The sequence below is a fragment of the Paramisgurnus dabryanus genome, chromosome 14 (assembly GCF_030506205.2).
Source record: "Paramisgurnus dabryanus chromosome 14, PD_genome_1.1, whole genome shotgun sequence".
NCBI classification, from domain to species: domain Eukaryota; kingdom Metazoa; phylum Chordata; class Actinopteri; order Cypriniformes; family Cobitidae; genus Paramisgurnus; species Paramisgurnus dabryanus.
In genome coordinates, this window is record NC_133350.1 from 35,297,289 (window position 1) to 35,321,924 (window position 24,636).

A 24,636-nucleotide genomic window follows, 5' to 3' on the forward strand; every position below is an offset into this window, starting at 1 on the left:
AGGACTATTTCTTTTATTTTAATCATTTTATTGGAAACTTTAAAAGAGCTCTTATTTATTTTATTATTTATTTCTTTATTTATGGGTATTTATTATTGTATATTTATTAATATTTAACTGTGGTTCTCTCTTTTGAAATCATAGAGAGATATTTAAGATAATTTTTTGCTGTAATAAAATTGTATTTTTTCCTACACTCTTACAAATTGTCCTTGTTAATTTACTCCCCCTTAATGCTGAACCTAGAACTGGCCTAAACCTAACCATAACCCATAGAGGCACTGCCTTTTATTTTAAAGTAATACATTTTTATTTTAGTTAAGCAGAGCAGAGGGGTGCTACACAGGATAAAAGAGAAGAGGACAAATCTTCTTGATATCTTTTGTATTGCAACAATTATGTTGCAAATAATGTTGAATTTTATAACGTCGTTACAAAAAAGTTTATAAGCAGAAATCACAATGGCATTGAGACGTTTATTGATGTATTCTGTACTCTGTTTAGGCTGAATGCAAACACAATAAACACACACCATTAAGCACTATGTGGCTATAAAACTCTGAAGGATGAATGTAAATGGAAGGGAGTTGGACAGTATAGGAAGATAAATCTAATGCTTCATGTCATGCGCAGAGCATCAGGTACTGTTCCTGGTTTCACTTGATTATTTCCAGTGTCTGCTCTTCATAAGCTAGTAGTATATCAAACTCTATAGATTTACAGTAAGTTGCACCAGTTAACAGAGATATATACTCAATTTAGTTTACAAGTATCCCATATGACAGACCGTAGACTCATATTGACCCGCGAGATCAACTCTACAACTTCCCAAGCGAGTTTCCACAGATCTGTCAGTGGATCCCAGGTAACAACTTTTGTCTCTTGCCTCTGATGACATTGAGTAAAACAATAAGGCACCCAATATTTATATGACAAAACTCTCATATTCATCACAGTATCAGCCCTCGATTGTGTTCAAGAGTATTACACAGAAACAATCACCTGCCCTACAAGAGACCTCCCATTAATACTCCAAATTAGTAACCTTTCTTTCCCAAAATGAACAGTATATAAACAGTGCTTGAACAGGCAAACGCTTGAATCAGAGCTCAACAAAAGCTCTACAGATTTTCAGAGAATTTATATGTTACTTATACAACTAATGAAAGTAGAGAGTAAACGGGGTGATATATTTGGGAAACTTGCTAGGATGATGCTAGTGATGCAGAAATGATACCACACTTATTTGATTTCAATACCTCCACATTTAACACCATGTTTAAATCTATCTTGCATGTATCTTCCCAAAACAGTGCATAAACTGAAAACTAAAAGACTGCCTACACTGTAAAAGTATTTTGTGGTGCTGCTGTTTTAACTTTTAAAAAAGTTTTCTTAAGTTGACACACAACTTGCAATTTCTGAATTTGTTCATTTCAACATAAAATCTTAAGGTTTTACTGTCTCATTTATACACGTATACACAAAAGAAAAAATGGTTTTCATTTACAAAAAAAACCCCCAATAATAATAGGGTAGTAGTTCACATCAATATTTTATAACTTGAGGCAATAAAAAACTGTACATTTAGTTATTTTCAAACTTTTATAAAACATTATTGCTAAATGTTCTGTAAAATATTGTCGTAGAAAACACTATTCACTTATTAGGTTAAGATGTTGGTTTTTGTTTTGATTTAAAGTCACCATTGTTTTAGTTGGACTCTTGACTCTGAGATTGCTACAACTTATTGTTTAAAACTGGTTTGTTGCAGTAAAAAGCAGTCAATAATTTAATAATCACAGTGGTGAATAATATCTGATGCTAAGCATCATTATATAGTGAGTTTATTTATGCATTTAGTGTTTGATCAACCAAACAGATTGTTTTCCGTTAATAATGTGACACTACAGTAGGAGATCCAGCACTCTCAGCAGTTTATGATTCTGAAATATTTTAAGACAATGTGCACATAAAAAAAGAAACCAACATGCCATTTCTACACACAAACATCAAGAATCAGAGTATGAATCTCAACAATGGTGAAAAAGAAATGTACAGCTTCATGCTGCAGTGCATGCTGGTATCAACAAATTATAAATAACATCCAGGATTCCCAGCATGCACCATGGTGTAAATAAATTAACTTTTTTACTATTTTCTTTGTCACCATTGTTTAGATCCATACTCTTATTCTTGATGTTTGTGTGTAGAAATGGCACATTGGATTTTTTTTGTGTGCAATCTGTCAGAATTTAAAACTGCTGAGAGTTCTGGATCTCCTACTGTAGTATCACATCATTAACAGAAAAAAAATGCTTTTTTGATTAAACACTAAATGCATAAATAAACTCACATATAATGAGAACAATATTGACTGCTTTTTAAACAATAAGTTGTAACAGCCAGAGGATAAGCTACCCAGCAGAGTCAAGAATCCAACTACAACAATCACTGATCACCATAATAGTGACTTTAAATAAAAACAAAACCAACATCTAAAACTTATAAGTGAATAGTGTTTCCTACAGCAATATTTTACAGAACTTTAAGAAATAATATTTTATAACAGTTTAAAAATAATAAAATGCAACATTTCTCTAACATTTACACAATCAACAAACGTTCTTAAAACATTGACGAAAATTAATGGGCTTTCTTCAACAAGAAAAATATACTTTTTGCCAGGTTTTTATAGACATAGGACATATTGTATTTTTGATTGGACAATGTGACATCTCATTGGTAGGGGAACTTCAACAGCCTGTTTTGTGTGACTGTTGCAATTAAAAGGAGATTACACAAAGAAGAACAGATGGATTTGTGTAATAATAGGATGTTTCTGCACACACACTGGCGACTCATTCATTTCACATTTAAAAGTGATTTTTTTTAGGTCAGGGGGACTTTAAGATTTTAATGAAGTTTACTTAACTAAGTTTGGGAGGAGCATGGTCATGTGATCCAACCAATAAGTGCAAAGAGGTGCCTATAAATAGCAGCCCCTCACCTCTGTCCCATGACAGATCTTTTGCAGCATCCCTCCTCCACCCCATCACCTCACTCTCATCTAGATTAATTTATCACAGTTAAACTGAGGGGAGTACTCTGGGTTCGGACTAAAATTCCGAGCTCAGAGCCCTATCCTCGGACAGCCCACCAAATATGCTTTATCTCATTCCCTATCGATTACATGTTAATGCGAACTCGTGAAAGTTGAAATGAACAAATTCAGAAATTGCAAGTTGTGTCAACTTAAAAAAAATTAAATTGAAAGAGCTACACCACAAAATACTTTTTACAGTGTGGACCTGCTTTTGACCAAAATCATTTGCCTGCAGTACATTATCAGGAAAATCTTCATTGGATTCACAGATGCATTATAACAGCAGATCAGACGTCCCGAGGGTCTTCCATCCCTCAGGAGACAGCAGTGACATGTAAAGTGCGTACAGAGCCGTGGTTAACAGTGACATATTTGTGTATATAACCGTGAAATGAACATAGTATGCTTGATCACAGTTTAATAAACATAAGCATTATTGCAGATTTGTTGACAAGAACAGCTCACAGTTTTCCAAATTGCCTCTGATTGTTGTATTTTCCTCAGGCTACTGTACTAGGAATGCATAGAATATATGTGTTGTGTATACATAAGATGATCATGTTTTTCAAATTCATGTAGATCAGGAAATTGACACTGCTGTATTTCGTGATGTGTTAGAGACGGAAAACCCATGGGCTCACATTCAGCAATCATATAAATATATCAATATATCAAAGTCATAAAGCATAACTTAAAAAGAACAAAAAACTAAAAATTCTTACTTCATAAACATTTCAATAAAATCTCTATTAAAATTCTAATATTACCCATCAAGCAACACTTCAGTAACTCCAACAAAACCTAGTGAGCAACCCTCGCTGTCTGCTGTCTATATAGGCATCTGTTTTTAGGGCACATCTTATTCTTAGCTCTTTCCCTGCCAGCGTTTTTTCTTTTTAAGTTGCCAGCCAGCGGCAGCATTTTTTTCACAAAAGTTTAATGTCTTCCACAAAATTGTCTTCTTTCAATATATAAACATACAATATATCAAATGAAAGAACAGATCCTCTGCTTTCAAACAAAAACTTTCATCCTATTTTCATTTGTTTTCTTTCAATCACCTCTCAAAAACAGTATGGGTAGGTTTCTTCAAAAATACCAAATTTTGAGCAAAAAGCTGAAATGATTGCATTTTGTGAAGGACTTTTGATAGAGATCAGATTCAGAGCGTTGATCAAAACATACACAGAGTTTGAACTGTTTGCCCTAAGGGAATGCTTCCGGGTTTTATTAGTTGAATAATATCAAAAATAAAGATTGCTGGAAAAACTTGTCATTGCAAGGAATCATTTTCTCTTCTTAATTGATGAGTTAACTAACAGATTTCAAATAATGGAGAAGCGGCAAGTTAGCTGATATATCAGTGGATCCCTACTCACAATTTGAAATGTTCTATATTGAACACATGCCATATTTTGCTTAGTCACAATGCATTATGGGATTGCCTTCAATGATAAACATGTTGGGCAAAGAAGGATAAATTATGCCATCTACCCTTCGAAACAGCCTTTGCTATGGGAGCACTTATACTGTATGACGCCTTGAAATGCTCACTACATAGGCAGCTCACTAGGTTTTGGTTTTGGTTAAAAAAGGGAGATTGGTTTGACCCACTAAAACTTTGAGACATAAAGGAAAGGGATTTTTTTAATAGCTGACATTACCTGCAACCCAAAATGGCGCAAGGAAATTAACCCTGGAGAACCCTTCTGTTCCCTTAGCATCAATTAACATTGGCCAAATTTGACCCGTTGGTTCTCCAGGGTTAAGAGATGATAAACACCACATAACTATTACTGTTGCTTGTTATGTGAAATTCCCCTCTGTCCCTTTAGCTGTTTTGACATGCGGGGTATAAAACTACAGCATCTTTTGTACAACCGGTCAGGTATCTAGTGTGGTTTGACATGTGTCTGCACCATCTGCAAATCTGCTATTCGTTTCATGCATGCGCATATGATAAACGAATTGATAAATATTCGTAATTAACAAGCAAACACTTGATCAACTATTATTGAAAAATCTTTACAAAGCTAGAAAACAGCAATCGAGTATATAAGTGACAGTTATAGAGGCTGACCCGTGGCCATGTTTTCCAGGGCAGCACAACTTGTGTGTTTGTTCTTTCTCACACTTCTCCAGTGAATTCTCAAAAGTCATGCATGGATCCAAAATGGAAGACCGAATTCCCGGGATGATGTTTGTTTTGAACTGAGAAACATGTAGTCCACGCTTTCACGACAAAATAACGGAAAAGCGGAAAGTTGACAGGAGCCAAAAAATGCTGTAAACTGAAGAAAAACCTCTGGAATAAAGTCTGATATGCATACATGATAGCATGAAGAAATGTATCCAACACTTTCAGGATTTCTTTTTCCAATCCCCTCTAAATTTAATGTTAAACTATTGACATTTATACAATTCAGTGTTAAAATCTCATAAGGACTGCAGATGACTCTATAGTGGAAGGAAAATACTTTGAACGGTACTGTACATTGTATTGACATCAGATGATGAGACGCCGTTGGTCTTTGGATACAGGTTAAACTGAACAGGGGGTCTGGAAGGGATGAGATGAGACAGCGATTAGAAAGGGCTGGTGGTTTGTTTAGGGTACGTTATTCAGTAGTGTGAGTCACGAGTCATCTTCTCTCAGTTAGACATCCAAAGCAGATCTTCTGTCACTGTTGCAAACAGCACCCTCTAGTGATCAAGACTGGGAAACACATATATTCATGCACACACGTACATATTACACAATGCCATTTCTAAATAACACTTACTCCAAATGAACCACACTCATTTTGTCTGCATAAACAAACTTTTAATGAAGACGTTACTTTTACAAAAATATGTTGCGATTTTCATACCTCAGATCTTCGTTGTTTGTCTTGAAAGGATGTGTCTGTTTCTCTCACCACTACTGCTTTAGTCACCAGCATGTCGGGGTGCTGCTGTTTGGCTTCTTGTATTGCCATGGCAAGTGCCTACAGGATTGTACATTTATTTAGTGTAAGGATTTTAAAGTGACAGTGATGCAAATAAAGATACAGCACACTGTAAAAAATTAGCTGTAATTATGCAGCTGGTTGCCAGTAACTTACTGTAGTGTAGACAATTAAGACATGAAAATGTTCATTTAACTTTGAACAAACTGTTGCCAGTAAATAACATAAATGTAAAATCTACAGTAAGTTACTGGCAGCTAGTTGCCAGCAATACCCAGTAATACTGTAATTTCTACAGAAATGTTTTACAGTACAGGGTAGAGGTCTTCACGGGTCCACTTAGATCCAAAAACCCAAGCTCTGACCTGAGACCCAAACTTTCAAGTTTAAAATTGTCATGTGTGCAGCAGACGCAGGTCGGGTATTATATTATCAGCCTTGGGTATCGTTTAATTTAATATTAATGTGTTTTTGCCGAATGGACACAGAGACGACCCATTTTCCAAAACCCCTCTGTTTGCCAAGAGCACTTTAAGTGACATTGTGTGGCTGGCAGTAGGTTAATTTTCATTGAGCAAGACCTGTTGATTAATTTTAAATGCACACTGAAGCAGTTACCTTAGTGTCGTCGTCAGATAACAAACTAAAACAATTGGAGCAGCGGGCCAAATTGGTTGGGAGGCCACTGTGGTTTCTTTCTGTTTGACTGGTGCATGTGGGGCTGCAGACGTCGCATTTGGGCACAGTAGGGTAAAAAAAACTTTCCAACTAAGTCGGACTTGGGTCTAATTTTATCAGGTTTGTCTCGGGCCTTTCTTCATAAAAAATACTTAGGCACGTCGGTTGAGTATATTTCTTTGGACATGAGAAAACCTCTACAGCAGGGGTTGAAAAGTCTATGACCACTAGTGAAAATATTTACATTTTTAAAATTTTGAATGATTTCAAAATGTCTTATTATTTGGAAGTATATCTGCATGTTTTTGCTTTAATGAAAACATGCACTTGAGGTGGCATGAACTACAAATGCTTGTGCGAAACCTAGGGTGCTTCTCAATTCTTATTTGTGCATTCTAGTTTCCTAGCCTCGCATCTTAGCTTAACCCTTCTAGGATGCTACTGAGGAAAGATGCGAAAAGTTAAATGGCATGTCCTCATTCTCTGTATACTGTTAATTCTCTATTTAAAATGATTAAGTGCATTGAAAACAACAAATATTAAACAAGATAAATAAAGTTAAACACACTTGAGTTACAGTTCATTGCCTTACTACATTAAAATACATTTAGAGCACTTTTAATGGATGTCTTTATTTCCATACATAAATATGAAATATACTTTCTGAAACGAGTCTACATTTACAATAATTGAATGATAAGTACAAACATTTATGCGTGTTTGAATATGATTTAAAGACGTGACGATGTGAAGAGGGAGGAGATTTATCCGTGCGTCAGTTGTAGTTTATAAAACACTTCCGCATAGGATACACTTGTGTATCCATGCTCATGAATCTTCAAAAAACCTCCTCGTTCTTTGCAGTTCAATTAAAGAATTGAGATGTCCTACATGATGGCGGAGCTCATGGGATGGAGGGGCGAGGAGACGAGGAAGCATACTAAGAAGCAACCCTAATAATTGTGTACTTTAATTATAGCATTATTTGAAATAGTTTCAAAGAGCACCTTGTGTGTACCAATGATAGCAGGAACATCTGACATTTTGTGTAAAGTAGTGACATGGCTCATGTAACAAATCTGCTTTCGTTTGTAAAGTAGTGAAAAATCATTTTATTTCTAAGCTTTTTCATCTGTCAAAATAATACAAATTCACAGGTTTAAAAAAAACAATCCAAGATTTGCCAAGTGACCAATATTGAACCCTACCATTACAGTATTTTTATAAGCGTACAGTTTTTTGTCATTGCTCACCTGATGTTGGTCAACATCTTCATCGCCTGTTATAATTATTCTTTTCTCAATCCTGGTCTCTGCGTATCCTCCTTTTACCGTCTAAAAACAAGACAAAAAACCTGAGATGAAAGCGAGTATGACAGGGTATTTCATCATCTGGCCTTTGGTGGTGTGAAACCATCAAAGCCTATTTCGGTTTTATAACAAATTGATTGAAAACCAAATCTTCTTGTTAGGGTTTCGGATTATTTCCTAAGCAACTGATTTTAACAACCCAATCAGATTGAAGCTGCATGTGAATATGAAAACGTCACTGTGTGTTGCGTCGAGACAGATAAGACACAGCTCTTATACCTTGGTCACTTGAGTCGTTGTGGCTGATGTAACATTTTCTGTGGTTACGGTGAGAGGTGACGCAACAAAGTCTCTTTCCAGACTGTTTACCCTTACCTGTAATATAAAACAATGTGTTGTTTTACTGGACATCTCATTTAACCTGCATCAGATGTTGTACAACTTCAATTAATAAACAAAGCAACATATTCTGCATGCACACATTACAGTAACTATTATTACAATATATGAAGGGCAACTTATTTTTAATATAACAAAGTTAACATTGGAAAAGTGTCATGCTGTTTGTGTGTGATTGTATAAAAATATTAAATTGTATGAATATCAAAACATTATAATGAAACACTAAAATCCCACAACCTCAAGCAGAAGTCATTGAAAACATTTTAGTGCGGACATATGTAAACAATGTACAGATTTAAGGGATCATGGTAGTTTGGAGAAAACATTCATAGCTCTGTCAGTTTTGTTTGTGTTATGTTTGTGGACTCACAGGGGAGCCGTTTTCTTTTGCTTCTTTTACTCGGCTCTCTTCCTGTTTCTGCAAACATGAGAAGACAATCAACATATGAAGCAAGAAGTGCCAAGGGAACATCACAGCGCTATAAGAGTGAAAAATGCCAGTAGATGGCAGCATAACTTCAGTTTGCTCAAGCAGCAGACGACCCACCATAACATCACAATGACATGATCAATAACATACAAACTTAAGAAATGATCAAAAATCTGCATATTCTCATTTTTTTAAGACCAAAAGCCGTGAATAGCACAAGCAGCAGTTTCTGCACATACATGAAAGACAAATGCAAGGCGGTCTCACTGGACACCTACCGAGTCCACCTTCTGTGGTTGAGTGACGTCAGTACTGGGGGCTTTGGTCTGATTGCAGTTAGTCATATTTTCTTCTGGAGGGGGCTGTAACACACACAAACACATATTTTAAATGATATAAAGGAAACAAGCCTAAGTATTTTGCCCATGGCCAGCTGCGTCAAAAACATCACAAAGCTTTGACTCATCAAGTTTGTTAAGTAAATGTCAGTGAGGGACTGCGTATTATATTTTAATAAAACACTTGTAGGGCAACATGCACATACGCATAGATATTATCACAAACACACACTCTACAGTGATGAATGAAATTATTCCATTGCATTATCGGACTCAATAACTTTTACAAATAATTTTCCATCCCCATCAAGTTTTAAGATCATGCAGGTGTAACAGCATGATAGCCGTGGAACATCTCAGCGGCCTGGTCGCATCAGACAAAGATACAACAGAGCTGCTGGGCACATGACCTGACATTCTGCACAATATACAGTACCACCAGAGTCTGACAGTAATGAAATGATAGTCAAGTTCTCACATGATCAGAGTCGTGTTCAACAGCGTGATGAACCTCTGAACCATTGGAATTTGGTAGCACTTCTCCTCTTCTCAACTTCTGGGCAGCACTCACAGCACTGGGGTCTTTCTTAGCAATGGGGGGCTGATGGGAGAAAAAGACAAAAAGAGATCTAAGTCATGAAAAAATTTAGATCTTTGCCTTCCAACAGCCATTAAAATTGTCATAGCAGTAAGGAAAGTTTTTCAAGAATTCTAGATCTTTGAACATGAATCAAAGTCTATTTTGTGACATTAATTTAAAATGAAATTTTACTGTACCATACAGCAGTGAAATGTGTAGATGCAAATATCTGGTACATTCTTTAACAGTGATGCCATAGAAGAACCATTCAGTCAAAATGTTTTGGAGAAACCGTTTCTTTTCTACCTTCTTAAAACGGTTGTGTTAAAACAACACATTTTGTGCCTAGTAAAGTAGCCAACTAGACACATCTCTTTGTTATTATTGGAACAGAACAAATCTTGTGCTGTCCCTTTAATTTATTTTAACGCAAAATCAATATGAAATTACACATAGGGGCGGTTTCCCAGACAGGATTTAGGTTAAGCCAGGACTAGGCCTTAGTTATATTACAATATTTAAGACGTTTTTGCAAACATAACTTACAAAAAACAATACTGGTGTGCATCTTAAGACATGGTATGTGTCACGGTATGTCAATACAAGATGTTTTTAAATGAAGGCAGCTCAAACATCCAATTTAGTATGGGACTAGCATAAGTCCTGTCCGGGAAACTGCCTCATAATGTGTTAAAATAATGCATATTGTGTTAAATAGAATAACACAAAACAATGTGTAAAATTTTAACACATCCGTTCTTAGAGTGTATGTAAAGTTGTTTTTCTGAATCAGAAAGGTTCTTCAGATGTTAAAGGTTCTGTAAGGAGCCATTTAGTCAAAAATAGCTCATCTATGGCATCATGAAGCACTTTGATTTTTCAGAGTTTAACATCAACTTATACAGGTATACAGTATGATCACTAATAAAACAATGTAAAAAGTAACAAACATACAAAAAAAAAAACATATATTAGAAAATGTACACTACTAGCCAAAAGTCTGGACATTATTCATTGATTTAAAATATGTTTATCTTATGCATTAAGAGAATTGCAGATAAACATTAAATTGTACAACATGTGCAAATTCCTTCACTGAAGATTTTTTTTTAGATGAATAACGTAAAAAATAAAATAAAACATCCCAGAACATCCCAGGATGCTCTTCGTAAAGTTGCTTGAGAGAATGCCAAACTTTGCACAGCTATAATCAAACAATCTCATTCAGTTTATGAAATATTATGATATATATTACAGTATTTTACTGCTTAACTCCCATAATTGCACTTGTGGATTTTAGTGTTATGATTTCATTAATAATAAATGTACAAAAGCATATGCGTCCAGCTTATAAACCAGTAGGGGAACCACTTAAAAATGACAAAATGGAATGGAAACTTAAACAAACACAAAATATAAATGATGATAACATTTCCAAATTGGGCAACAGAAATTGTGATACTATTATGTAGTCCAAAATGTATGATGAATATGTCACATCATTTTCCAGATTTCTCTCTTATATCCAGTAAATTGAGACCAAACTGCTCCTTACAGGCTCTAAATCCTGATGAGCGCGACCTTCAAGTAATCTCTCTCTCCCGGGTGACGCAACCCTCCAATCCATGTGGTGGACACCAGGGATCTCCCCAAAACCTTCCCCTTCCATATCCACCTGCTGGTCCTTCTCACCCAGGTCAGCCATGCCTCTAGAAAACTCCTCCATTTCGCTGTGAAAGTCCATGACCGTAGTGAAATCCACCTCAGCTTCCAGGCTTGAAGCTGAACTGACAGTCATGCTCGAACATTTCCTTTCGATGGTTAGCAGGGTGTCCTTCAGCCCAGCTAGCTCATGACTACCGTCGTCCTCCAAAGTGGAGGCTGACCGCTGCTGTTGAGCAAAAAGAGGATGGCGGCATTGCTACATCACATGTCCAGCAAATGTCATGATAGTGAATATAAGAAGCAGCGGTGATGATGCACATATTGAAAAATGGATGCTTTTAAGCTGTTGATCATGCATAAGTGAACTTGAATGAATAAGGATCTCAATGGCAGCATTCCATTCAACTCACACAGTGGGCAAGAAAATGAAGAGGACTGAAGATGGCGGACTGTGTGTTAAAATACTCATGCTTGTTTTCGAATGTAACTGGAAGAGAACTGATGCTAGCGACACCAAAGTTGCAGCTTTGTTTCTGCAGACATATTCTGTGTATACACAATGCTTACAGTAGCTTTGCACAAAGACTACTATTTAATGCTGTAAAAAACATGTCTTAAACCATCCTGCACTTAAAATGGCTGCAATTGTTACTGCTAGGAGGAGGCATCGCAAAGATCAGACAGTGCATGATAGAAGGTGGAGGATTTTTACCACACGTATCAATTTATGTGGAATTATCCAAAGATATTGTTTGCCAAGTCATGTTATTTTTAATTTGCTGGAGGAAATAAAAGACGACTTGGAGCCCTCGACTAGGAGTTGTCACGCAATACCAAGTGTTTCAAAACTTCTTGCAACCCTTAATCTTTCAGTTTACTCTGTGGCTTCAGAAGCTATGATTTTACCTACAATCTGCATTTTCACCTATGTTGTCTGTTGGGCATAAACATATACTGTAATATTCCCAAAAAGAAGCATTAGCTCTGCTTATTTGCAAGCACTGTCCTAATGTGCCGTGCTCTTAGATTGATTTGTAATTATGGAAATTAGCTGTTGCACCTGTGTTATTCAATTTTGCGCCTTTTTAGTAAATTATGCACAGATTTTCCACTCCCATCTACGCTTTTTGGAATTGGACTCTCTTTGCCCTGTTCAGTACTGTATATCTGGCCCATAGTTGGTTATCTGATCTTCAGTAGTATTTTAACATGTTTATGTACATGTTCAAAGGTTATGAGTGGTCAATCAAGTCCCATTTAAAAAAAAAATGCAAGAACATGCAAGCAGTGTTGATTTAGAATTTTGAAAGACCTTAACATCATCCTGTGTGTCCTCATGAGTAGAAGTAGCAGACAGAGACTCCTGTGAAGGAAACGTACAGAGAAAAAAAGAAAGAAATAGAAGCAGTCAAAAGTTAGAGGTGTTACAAAAAAATGCTGTCTTTCTGGGCTCTTGTTTTTATAAGTTTCATATATAAAAAACTTTGTTTAAAAAAGATGCTCCAATTCTTAAAATGCCATTGTTGACATCATTGAAAAACAGTTTTGAAGTCAATTATTATATAAAAGATGAAAGGTCCAAATCATAAACTTTTAGATGGTAATCACAGGGAATTAGAAGTAAACATTTTGTCCACTGTTTTGACAGAGCAAATGTATGAATGAGTATTGTTGGCCATTGATAATGGAATGGATATCCATTTTTAATGGTCAAGACTGAGTTGCTACCAGCATAGAGGTTCTGTTTCAAAACCTAGCTAGCTTTCTGTGACTCACAGTGCTGAATTCCTGTACAAATAGCCAGATGCCTGTGAAGGTTTTCATATGGAAACTTATGACAGACTGGTCTAATACAACTGTAGCCTACTGGTTATAGAGTAGGGCTTGAAACTTGAGGGTTTCCGGTTCAAGTCTCATGGCTGGCAGGTTGCAACTGTGGTGCACGTGAGTGAGGCACCTTACCCTTATTGCTTGTTAGGGTAAGTTCATTACATTTGTACCAAGTCACATTCGATTCATCTGCCATGTTGAAACATTTTCACTGAGCTTACTTTATAGTGCATTATGGGATCTCCCAGAGGAAACATGCAATCTTTAAAAAAGTTATCTTAAATGTCACAAGCACATCTGCCTATGCAAGGGGTTCACTAGGTTTTGGAACAGACCCTGTGAAATATTGTAAAGAAAACAATGTGAGGTCATGCTCCACAGAAGATTCAATGCAAATAAAGACTCCAAATTGTTGCCCAATGGCCAAGCAAAGAAAAAAAAATGCTAGCTAAAATGTGCTTAAACACTGTCATTTTAAATACAAAGTTGGCTCTTTCAAAGCATTCACTACGAGATTAAAACAAGCAGGATGGCAGTAATTGAAAGGCTTATAAGAAGAAAAAGACATTTTGCAACCAGCATCCTGCACATGTTGCTGTTCATAAAATGCAAACAACTGAACGTCTGTCAAATGAAAGCAAGGATGTGGCTTCAAATGGTCAGATTACATCTTATTTAAAAACAAATCCTTTCATTCCACATGCGGGCAAACAGAGGTCTGAACCTTCACACAGACATTGCACTGCAGTAATGTGTTAAGGCAGTAAGTTGATACAAGGGTTCTAGCGAAACCGTTCATCTTTGATAAGAAACTACATATTTCTGTGTGTTTTGCTGGTTATTTAATGTAAAGCCAAACTATTGGCTTATGGTTATGTTTGAATGCTCAGTTTGGTTGCTCTAACTGCTTTAAAGGGTTTGCATATTAAAGGCCATTTCAGTAAAAGCCCTGTTCCAGATGACCATGAAGAAATAGAAGTAAAAAACTTTAAAAATACAGTAAAAGTCTCAACCCAAATGAGCATTTAAAGTGTTGTCACAATGCCAATGTTCATCCAAATCTTTCATTCTTTTAATGCAATATAGTCCTGGAAAAACCCATACTCAAAGATGTATGGAAGAGAGCAGTAGAAAGTGTTGTTCGGGTTTGTGGAATGAAAGGTAAATAAAAAAAAAAACATGGTGAAGAGAGGGGGCATCAAAGCAAAAGGCCAAAGCATCAACTCTTAGATGCAATAGACACATTCATTAAACAATTTTGATATCAGTAGAGATTGTGGGAGGAATGAAGATGAAATCATTTTAAACATTTAAACCTGAAGATCCAAGCTTATTCATGCACATGTGGTAGCCTTCTCCAACCCCTCTCTTCATAGGCAAGCAGGGATTATGTATTTCACAACTAATCGCAAGTACGTTTAGGGTATTAAAAAAAATAATGAATGCGTGAGTCGATCTGAATCTCATGCCACACTTTTTGTCCAATGAGTGAAAATGCAGAGGATGCCAAGCTGATTTACCGGAGAACTCATCTTGTCTTCAAAAACCAGATCTTTGCCAAAGTTGCGGCTGTTGCGCAGAATAAGAACGGATTCCCTTGCTTTCTTTGTTTTCACCGGAGGAGTTGGAGGGGCATTTTTTTGGTGGACTGGAGTCCTGGGTTGGACATCAAATACTCCCTCAATGGGCAGCAGAAACTCTCCATGGACCACGCCACTGGTGTGTTTTGTAGTTTCCTCATCCTGCATCACTCCTTCTTCTGATGAACCTGTAATATCACTTAGTGTTTTTTGCTCTGAGCTCCCTGAAACATTGTGGTCTACCGTAGCTAATGAGGATTCCCGATTACTTGATTTGACTTTCACCGGACTAATGGTCAAATTTGAACTGGAAGTGCTTGAATACCTGCTCTCAAACTTACTGGGGTCAAAGTGTCTCTCAAAAGATTCATTCATACTGTATCTTTTAAAGCTTCTTGTCATCAATTCAGAGTCTTGTCCAATATCTATATCATCTTTGTAACCTTGACTTTTCGCTCTCTCAGGTTTCAATGGAACAATTCTGGTTATATCAGTTCTTGTGTGTCCTGTTAATCTCGAGCCGGTCTTTCTCAACTCCTTGGCTGTTTGGATCGCTTTGGTTTTATCCGGTTCAATATTGCTTATCTTCCTCTCAAGACCCAACTCTTCCATTCTTTGCTCCTCCACATTTTCAGGCTCCTCATTGTTATCGCTGTTGTCAATCATGATGACTTTCATAACCTCAAATCTGACATCAGTCTTGACAATTTTTAGCTCATCGTTACCAGGACCATTAACCGAATCTTGGTTTTCTTGTTTGTCTTCGGTGTTCATAATCTTAATTTCGATGGATGTCTTTTTTTGGCCTTCTACAAACTTTCTTGCATCATCAGATCTTGCTGCTCCTTGACTGGAGATCTGCAGGTCTTTTTCCGTGACTTTGTCAAATCCCCTCTCTTCAAGCGGTGCTCCAGAATCGACTGGGTGATTTAGTTTTTTAGTCATGGACGGTGACCACGCGTCTGTTGTTGAGGTGAAATCTTCCGGATGACAGACCACAGCGTCCTCGATAAGTTCAGTATTATTATCCTCATCTGACTCTACACTGTCTTGTGTGATATTTGAACTTTTGGCTTCCGACTCGTACACAAAGTCCCTGGACATCCCCAGGTTTAAGCTCTGAGGTCTTTTCTCTCTTCTGACTATACGTGGAGCATGTTCATCGGCAACATCTGAGGTCTTCTCAGTCTCAGATCTTGTTTCGGCCACAGAAGGAGGCTCTGATTTATCGCCTTCTCTCCTTTTGTTTGATTCTGTTGACTTTTTTGACACATTTGGGCATGCAAAAGTCTCCATCTGCAATTGCATTTCTTCACCATCCTCTCCCATCAGCTCAATGTGCTTCATCTTGGGAATTTCCCGTTGTTTTTCTGCCTCCCTCTTCTTTCTTGGAAGGAGTTCAACAACCAGGAGAGGGGAAGACACATTAGATTTGTTACGTTCTTTCTCCTCCATCGCAAAGTGCGGTTGAGATGCGTCTGGTTTTTCAATCAACACCCATTCCTCAGAGCCCTATTTAACAATATAAAGTAACAAAGGTTAGTTCTGTTCATCGAAGGATCATCATAAGGTCTCGTCATTAAATCAGTAACTGGTTATTGAATGTCAAAGGAACCTCAGGTGAAGTCACTAAAGTCTTCTGTATGAAGCCCTCCACACAGAGGCTGTTGACAGGTTCAGCCTCCTGACAGGTGGCCAAGACCAACAGAAAAACAGGAGAACATCAAACATTCAAGTATATTATCTACTCTTTTTAGAGTAATATATGATGCATCACAAACTACAGTTTCTTCGCTCTAAGCTTTTTTCTGTCATGAAATGTTTTCAGATGTATCTATGCAGCAAGGAAACACAAAACTGCAACAGATTTTAATTTAAATTAGCACTGAATTATTTGTGACATAAGGCTTGCATCCTAAAACACAAAAATATATACATACTAGAAATGCCAACAAAAATATTATACCATCATTTTTTTTTCAAACAAAAAGACTGCATAAAATTGTTATATAAAAAGAAAGAAAGTGTAAAATTATGACATTTATCATAGCACATGAACAAAGAAATATTTCATTCAGTTTCATAAATCATCAGAATCAGCAGGCAAGCATCACAACAAAGCAATATTACAACAACCTTCAAAAAAAAAAAAGAAACTATAAAATGTACAATTGTCAAACGAAGAAATTGTCATGCATTTCAGATGCTGAAGAAACTTAAATCATAAAATCTGTTACTTCCAGAAAATATTAAATTAATATAAAAATTTGTTTAAACAACAACACCAGTGCAGAAAAATTACATTTCCTGCATTTCCAACGTCCTCTGGCATGCCCAGGGATTTATTTTCAGACCATTCGCATAACAACCTTTTTTAAAAGGTTTAAGCATGCATCACAAGAACTAAACTAACTCAAAAACATGTCTGGATAAAGTGTCAATCAATACAATGGCACACAATCTTTGCATAATTTACTGGACACACGCCAATCTCACACAAACCAGAAAACCACCAGAAACAACGGCAATACTGCGTGTCTAACAGATTCCCAAAAATATCATTCTGTGTCAAACTAAGAAGGAAAAATAAGAGACCAGAGAGCTACAGGTGTGACCCCCATTTCGCCACAGCAGATAATCTTATAGGCCTCCTGTTGTATTTTCATACTCACTGCCTTCTTCTCTGGAGTTTCGCTGGGGGACGTCGCAGACAGACGTTTTTCCCGGTTCATCAGTTTACTGCTGGGTTCCCTCAGGGCTCTCTTCAGCTCATTGATGCTGGCCTGGTGCTTCAGGAGAACATCTTCTGACTTGTCTAGAAACTAGATGGCAATGGAGAATGAACAGTCATCTGGGAGGGTTTTTATTGTGCAGTCATTTTAATGATTTTCATCATACAGAAATTGTTGAGGCTGGTCTATGATGCCCTAACTTTGCAAAATAATTGTATATGATGTGCACGTATAGGCGAATTGATAATTAATAACATTCACGTATAAATCTGACAGTAGCATGAGGTACAGTGGTGGTATTAGATGGTAATACAATCTTTTTGCATTAGCTGGCACAGGCAGGTCCCATAGGGAATCTTGTACTGCATGGGCAAAACATACTGCATGCAGAACATTTGTACTGGACTGGATTACATTTGTTTACAAAAGCTTGCTTGGTCTGACACCAACTTGTTTGCAAAATATGCTACAATCTGCCACATTTTAAACTAGAGGATTTAATTGCATCTCTGTGAATGTTTCAAAAACAAAAACTGTGGCTGTTCTGACTCTTTTCCTGGCCCTAATGACTGGAACAAATTGGAGAAAATGCTGAAATTGGACAATTATATCTCTGTAGCAGCTTTGCTTATTTAATTAGAAAAGTTTGTACTAACAAATGTTTTTAAGAGTCCCATGTTGTGGCAGATCCTTTTTTTTTACCAAGTTATCTTGTTTTTATTTTATAGATTTATTGTAACTTGAGTGGTTAATAAGTAAAAGATAAATAACATGATTACATTTTACTCCATGTGCATACATGGTAATAGTATTTGGGATTCTGAGATAACGATTTCAACCATTTATTTCACTATATTCAATCTTTGACATGACCTTACTCAGTCAATATTAAATATAACAAGATTATATTTTCACAGAATGTCCTTTAGATGATATAAGATGATTTTATGTACTGTAGAAAACAGTGAATAACAAAAAAAAACTTTAATTGGGCTTTCACAGGCAGGGTAGGTTGCTGTAATCTACAAAATAAAGTTAAAATTACTGAAGCAATTTCAACTTTATTTTATGTAAGCAGTGTGCGATTTGCTAGGGGGATTGGGGATTTTCCCCTTACTGGTCCTATCCCTGCTTCTGATGAATTATTTTTTATCCCCAGTAGGGACACAATTTATCCCCCCACCCCACCATGATTAATGGTCATTATACCACCATATTTACAGCCTACAATATAGATAATTTAATATGAGTATGCCACTCAATAGTGCAAACTAAAATCAGGAATGTAGTATTACTGTCAGCGCTTCCACTGGAAAGCAAAAAAGTCTATTTTCTTAGTCTGACATCTTGTCCAAGTAGGCATATACAGCCTGTTTATTGTTATATTGAGAGTATGTTGTGCATTGCATTTTGCAATTTTTTTAAATTAAATAAATAAGGAATTCATTCTGGAGTGTAAAGTTCAGGTTCCGCAATTGCTTTATTAAGTTACGGTAGCAGCTAGCAACACTCAAAAAAAACCTATTCATTGGATTAACTCAATAAAATTGTGGGCAGGATTTCCATCCTATATGAATGTGTACCCCTAACTCATAAAAAACTGCTTTACACAATAAAAATATATTGAGTTAGTCCAACTCAAATTAAAGTAAATGGCAATACTAAATTAGTTGCCTCAACTCAATTTAGTTAGTCTGAATAACTCAATGTAGTGTAGTTTGAATAACTCAATTCTGTTATTTTATATAAAACGTTATTATATCATACCAATTAGCATGAGCACATGTTAGCATGCTACACTGTCAGAAATAAAGGTACAAAACTGTACCTTTTCTGTCACTGGGGCTGTACCCTAAGGTTCCGTTTGATACCTTACAGCAGGGGTTTCAAACTCAAGGCCTGCGGGCCTAATCCGGCCCGCCCCCTCATTTCATCTGGCCCGCGAGATTTTACAAATTATGTTAATTATGTGCCCTGCGAGAGTTTACAGATTATTTTATTGTTATTATAAGTTTTATTTTTTCGCAGGTTATTTCCTACATTGATTTTTTTTAGCAGCCACCAAAACTAATTTTTGTCCCGCCAAAGTCTTTTTGTAATATAATTACAGTGATAATGTTGATGATTGCATGAGAGAGAACGAGCAGTACCTCGCACGCGCGCACTACTAGAGTGGCCGTGTCTTAATGCGAAGGCTGCAGCGTACGGAGGTCGCATTTCCAGGCTGCATACATCATCAAGACTGTCTTGTTTCAATATATTAACAATTATAAAGTTAAATATTATTCTTCGTTTATAGTAAATAGTTGTAATATGCGTATGACGTGCGAATGTGACCTCCGCAGGCTGCAGCCTTTGGACATATAAACGGAGAGTATCTGCTCGTTCTTTCTCTCACTCACTCTCTCGCGCACGCTCACGCGCATCCAGCGAGAAAATGTTTTCCGTCTCGTTAACACAAATGTTTTGCGATGTCCAACTGGGATACACGAACTAATGACTCATCTGAACTGATCACTTTTAATAAACGATTGAAACTATTGATATGTAGCCTACAACACTGAACTCATGAGACGTCAGTCAATCAGACACTCAAAGCCAGGTAAAAAAAAATCACAGCTTTTTTGTAAAGAGGGCAAGAAATGACAAGCGAGAGTATATGTGTCTAATAAATGCATATTGTGGTGGAGATTGTAAAACTCTTTATTAGTATCTTAAAATGCCTCTCATTTTTTTGCCTGCACAATGAAGGATAACAGAAAATGTTGAGTGTACTCACATACAACATGTGTTTTTGTCACCACAAATATTTTTTAAATAATCTGTAGAATAGTTGTACTCTATACATTTAGTCATTATATGCCTGGGCTTCTACTTTCAAAGCTAGGTATTAATTGAGTTATTAACAAACCCAATAGTAAGCAAATGCAGAGAAAATTATGTAATGTACAGTAATAAAAGAGTTGATACATTCATACAGTCGTTCAAATACAACTGGCCCTTTGAGAGTAACCGTAATGCTGATGTGGCCCGGGGTGAAATTGAGTTTGACACCCCTGCCTTACATGATTACAAAACAGAATACAATTTTGGGTAGATTACCGTACCTTAAGGACCTATATTGTTAGAAAAAAAGTCAAAATATGTAGCCTAGCTGTCAGTGGGGCAGCACCCTTTAAAAAGGTAATTGTATGGACCATTAGGTACAGATATGTACAACATTTAGTACCAATATGTACCTTTGAGATACTAATATGTATTTTTGAGGTACTAATAAACTCTCTTTGGTACCAGAATGTACTTCTGAGGTACTAAAATGAAATCCTTAGGTGCAACTTTTTGTACTTTTTGAAAAGGTACAGTTTTGTACCTTTATTTCTGAGAGTGTAATAATAATAAAATATGATTCTTTGGATGAGCATGTGAGAAGAGACTGATCTCCAAACAGGCATTAACACAGTTAGTGCTCATTGATAGAAATAGGTCACATCCACAACCTAATCACAAGCGCCACTCTTCTGCACGATGGTAACCAAACAATTTGAAAACATATAACACAAACGCTTCTAAATCAATAAGATAAACGGACATTAAACACTATTAAAGGGGACATTCCACAAGACGTTTTTAACATATAAAATAAATCTTTGATGTCCAGAGAGTACATATGTAAAGTTTTAGCTCAAAATACGATATAGGTAATTTATTGTGGCATGTTAAAATAGGCACTTTATGGGCCCTATTTTAACGATCTAAGCACATTGTCTAAAGCGCACAGCGCAATGTCTAAATGAGTGTCAGGATTCTCCAAATCCTTGATTCGATTACATTTTCGATTCTAAGGTCACAATTCGATTCGATTCTCGATTTTTAAATTATTAATTATATGCCTTTATTATTATTATTATTATAGTTTCACATTAACATGCACATTGCGTGCTTTTCCTCGCATGGGGGATTGTGGGCTTTACTTACGGGAAAGAGCTTGTAGAGAGAGGATTCCTTCTTGCACGCACATGGACTTAATGCGCGCGTCTTGGACTCCTCCTAGCATATGAAATAAAACCGGTGCGTCATAAGCAGCTTCGCTTCTCTCTGTCTCACGTGCACGCACTCTCGCATCTGTCCAAAGTCTAAACATAGACTAAAGTAGTAATCCTTACGTATTTGTTCAGTTTTATGCGTTTCCTGTGAGCTGAGGCAAACTATCCCTTTTTTTTTAAAATATAACCCGCTGCATCTTGGCGCCTCTCTCACGCACGTGCAGAGAGAGCTGCGCTCTGTCCAAAGGCAGATCACTAGGTAGTAATCCTGTTTTTGATATGCATTACAAGGAGTTGTAGCAATACATACCTCGTGTTTAAAATATAAATCGCGTTCCACTGGACCAATGTTTTTAAAGGCACCTCTGAGAGGTTTATTTTCCCCGCTTGACAAGCCGACTGGACGTGACATGGGGGCGTGTCAGCATCGACGATCCCAATTTTTTTAATTCGAAGTTCGAGGTTGTGACTTAAAGCAGAGGTCCCCAACCACCGGGTCGTGACCCAGTACTGGGTCGTGGACAAGTAGCCACCGGGTCGCAAGAACGTCCCGAAAAAATGTGTATAATAGCCACGTAATAGCTTAATCAGGTATTTTGTACTGTAAGAGCCGACTTCAAATAACATCAATCATTTCCACTTTTGAACAGAGCAGCGCTCTCTCTCTTTTTCTCCGCCTCTCTCTCTCTCTACCAGCGCATCAGCGATCACATTGCTGTCATTAGAGTTTGAGCATACAGTACTTCTAAAACACAATCGATCAAAGAATTGTGGAGGTATGACTTTATGAATCATTTGCAAATGTACGTCGCAATGATGTACATATGCGGAGACGTTCAAATGTGTGACAGCGCAAATGACTGAAAAGTAATTATTTTATTCTTCTTTAAAACAACTTCAGAATTATCCATCGATCGTAGCACCATGATCAAAATAAACTATTATGCTAATAATATTTTAATGGCTACACTTTTAACGTAGGTTTGAAAGGAACCTAAACTTGTCAATTCATCATTAATCATGGTAAACGTGAGTCTACGTGCCTCTGCGCCCACAGCAGCAATTCTTCTGGCATCTCTCCGCCTTCACTGCATTTTTCTTCTCTTCTGTTACTTGGAAGTCTCGAGCCCGACCAAGATTTGAGCTGCCTTCGAGAACAGAAAGCCAAGTTCGTTTAGGTTCCATTAATTATTAAGACTAAATGGGCAGGCAAACTAGTAAAAACAATGAAAGTAAAAAACAATCCGCCAAAATATGGTTTTACACGTCTATAGAAAATATACTATAGCCTAAATAAAGCAATTATTAATTTTCCTAATGCATGGTTGTTATCTTTACTTCCGTTTAAAACGTAAATTTCGAAAAGGAGGATTTTCAGCACGTTTGAACAGCAATTCAGCGACCCCCCCCCCCCCCCAATCTCACCCCCCGGTCCACGAAATTTTTTAAAGCTGAAACCGTGGTGAAAAAAAGGTTGGGGACCCCTGACTTAAAGGACAAGTTCGGTATTTTACACTTAAAGCCCTGTTTTCAGATTGTTTATGATGAAATAGAACGAATAGAACGTATGAATAGTCAAACCGGTAAAAAAAAGGGTTTATATGTCCATTGTTTACATCCTGATATCCAGTAAACATGTCGTCATACTCCCGTTCACTCGACGATTATGTTTTTCTAACACATCTTCTGATAAATCCAAACTCGTCATCGCATCTAGTAGAGTGTTCTGAACAAAATTAGAGTAGTTCAAGTCATTTCTGATAAAAACTACCCTCGCAAACTTGTAAAATAGTGAAAGGGGGCGTGTGCTCCAGGTAGCGTTTGCTTGTGCGTATGCAACAGTTTTTTATAAAAAAAAATGGACAAATGACCAATTGAAATCATGTAGTGTCTTGTGACGTGTAGCTAATGATATGACGGATACGCCCATGTGCAGATTTGCATAATGGCTTTCATATTACATATCACTCTCTATCTTGTGACTCCTTGTATTCATTTGTTCATCAACAATTTGTATTCAACAATTCATTTGTTCTCTCACTTTGTCTCGTGCAGTGCATTAATCCTCGTGTCCATTCATATAAACTTCAGAGAAACATATTAAACAACATACTTGTATTGATGAAAGTGAACGGTCTCTCTCTCGTTCATTCGCTCACTCGCTCTCTTTCACTCACTGGCGCTCTCTCTTGCACTAAGGTAATTAATCATAATCTTCAACCTTTAGAAATACCATTAAAACTACAAGTTATAAGATTGTAGGCTACTGTTTGTGTTTGAGGGAATACAAACGGGTCGTGCTGTCAGTCATTCTTTCTCTCTGTCACTCGCACTCGCGAGGCAGCGTCATTATTGGATAGCGCCGATGAAGGGGCGGCATCATTATAATAAGATCCCATTAATACGTCATGGGGGGAGCGAAATCCGAATGACCTATTTATTCACATGCTTGCAGAGAGAGCCTTACCAAAACAAAGTTACAGGGTTGCTATTTTTCATGTTCTCTGGGTTGGTAGAAGCACTGGGGACCCGATTATAGCACTTAAACATGGAAAAAGTCTGATTTTCATGGAATGTCCCCTTTAAGTCTTTCTCTTTACCTAAAAATGCATACAATAACACTTAATTAAAAAAATTACTTTCCAAAAGCAGTTGCATGCAAAGCATGCTGGGAAATTCTTTTTCCAGAACCCAAACTCAAACTAATTGTGTTAACACAATTAAAAATAAATCAATCAATTATAGTACATATTCATTTTGTGTTAGACTAATTAAATATATATTTAGTTATTGCTCTTAATGATGTATTTTAAATTAATTTAACACAATTTTAATGTGTCATTTCTAAGAAGGGCTTGAATAATTTTTTTGAGTGAGACTAGCTGGCCTCCATTATAGTTCATGGCCTTTAGCCTCCTTGTTAGAGCACCCAACTCCCATTCTGGGGGTGCATTTCCAAAAAGCATCGTTGGCCAACTAACATCACAAGTTTTG

At 36.8% G+C, this 24,636-nt stretch overlaps 1 protein-coding gene across 11 annotated transcripts in view; it reads right to left on the reverse strand.

The window, feature by feature from the left end:
- Positions 1 to 456: 456 nt before the first annotated feature.
- Positions 457 to 24,636, reverse strand: part of LOC135758134 (band 4.1-like protein 1) — a 142,413-nt gene continuing 118,233 nt past the window's right edge. For 6 of the 11 annotated variants that reach the window (XM_065272988.2, XM_065272995.2, XM_065272993.2 and 3 more), the window contains 12 exons: positions 17,538 to 17,689; positions 16,483 to 16,567; positions 14,808 to 16,379; positions 12,770 to 12,820; positions 11,348 to 11,683; positions 9,691 to 9,813; positions 9,153 to 9,236; positions 8,815 to 8,862; positions 8,322 to 8,417; positions 7,986 to 8,066; positions 5,977 to 6,093; positions 457 to 5,822 (listed from right to left, as the gene is read on the reverse strand). In XM_065272988.2, coding sequence (XP_065129060.1) covers positions 5,817 to 5,822; positions 5,977 to 6,093; positions 7,986 to 8,066; positions 8,322 to 8,417; positions 8,815 to 8,862; positions 9,153 to 9,236; positions 9,691 to 9,813; positions 11,348 to 11,683; positions 12,770 to 12,820; positions 14,808 to 16,379; positions 16,483 to 16,567; positions 17,538 to 17,689 — 2,751 coding nt within the window. In that variant the 3' untranslated portion in view covers positions 457 to 5,816. The remainder of the gene's footprint in view (positions 5,823 to 5,976; positions 6,094 to 7,985; positions 8,067 to 8,321; positions 8,418 to 8,814; positions 8,863 to 9,152; positions 9,237 to 9,690; positions 9,814 to 11,347; positions 11,684 to 12,769; positions 12,821 to 14,807; positions 16,380 to 16,482; positions 16,568 to 17,537; positions 17,690 to 24,636) is intronic. The other 5 variants (XM_065272991.2, XM_065272990.2, XM_065272994.2 and 2 more) reach the window with 5 other exon arrangements.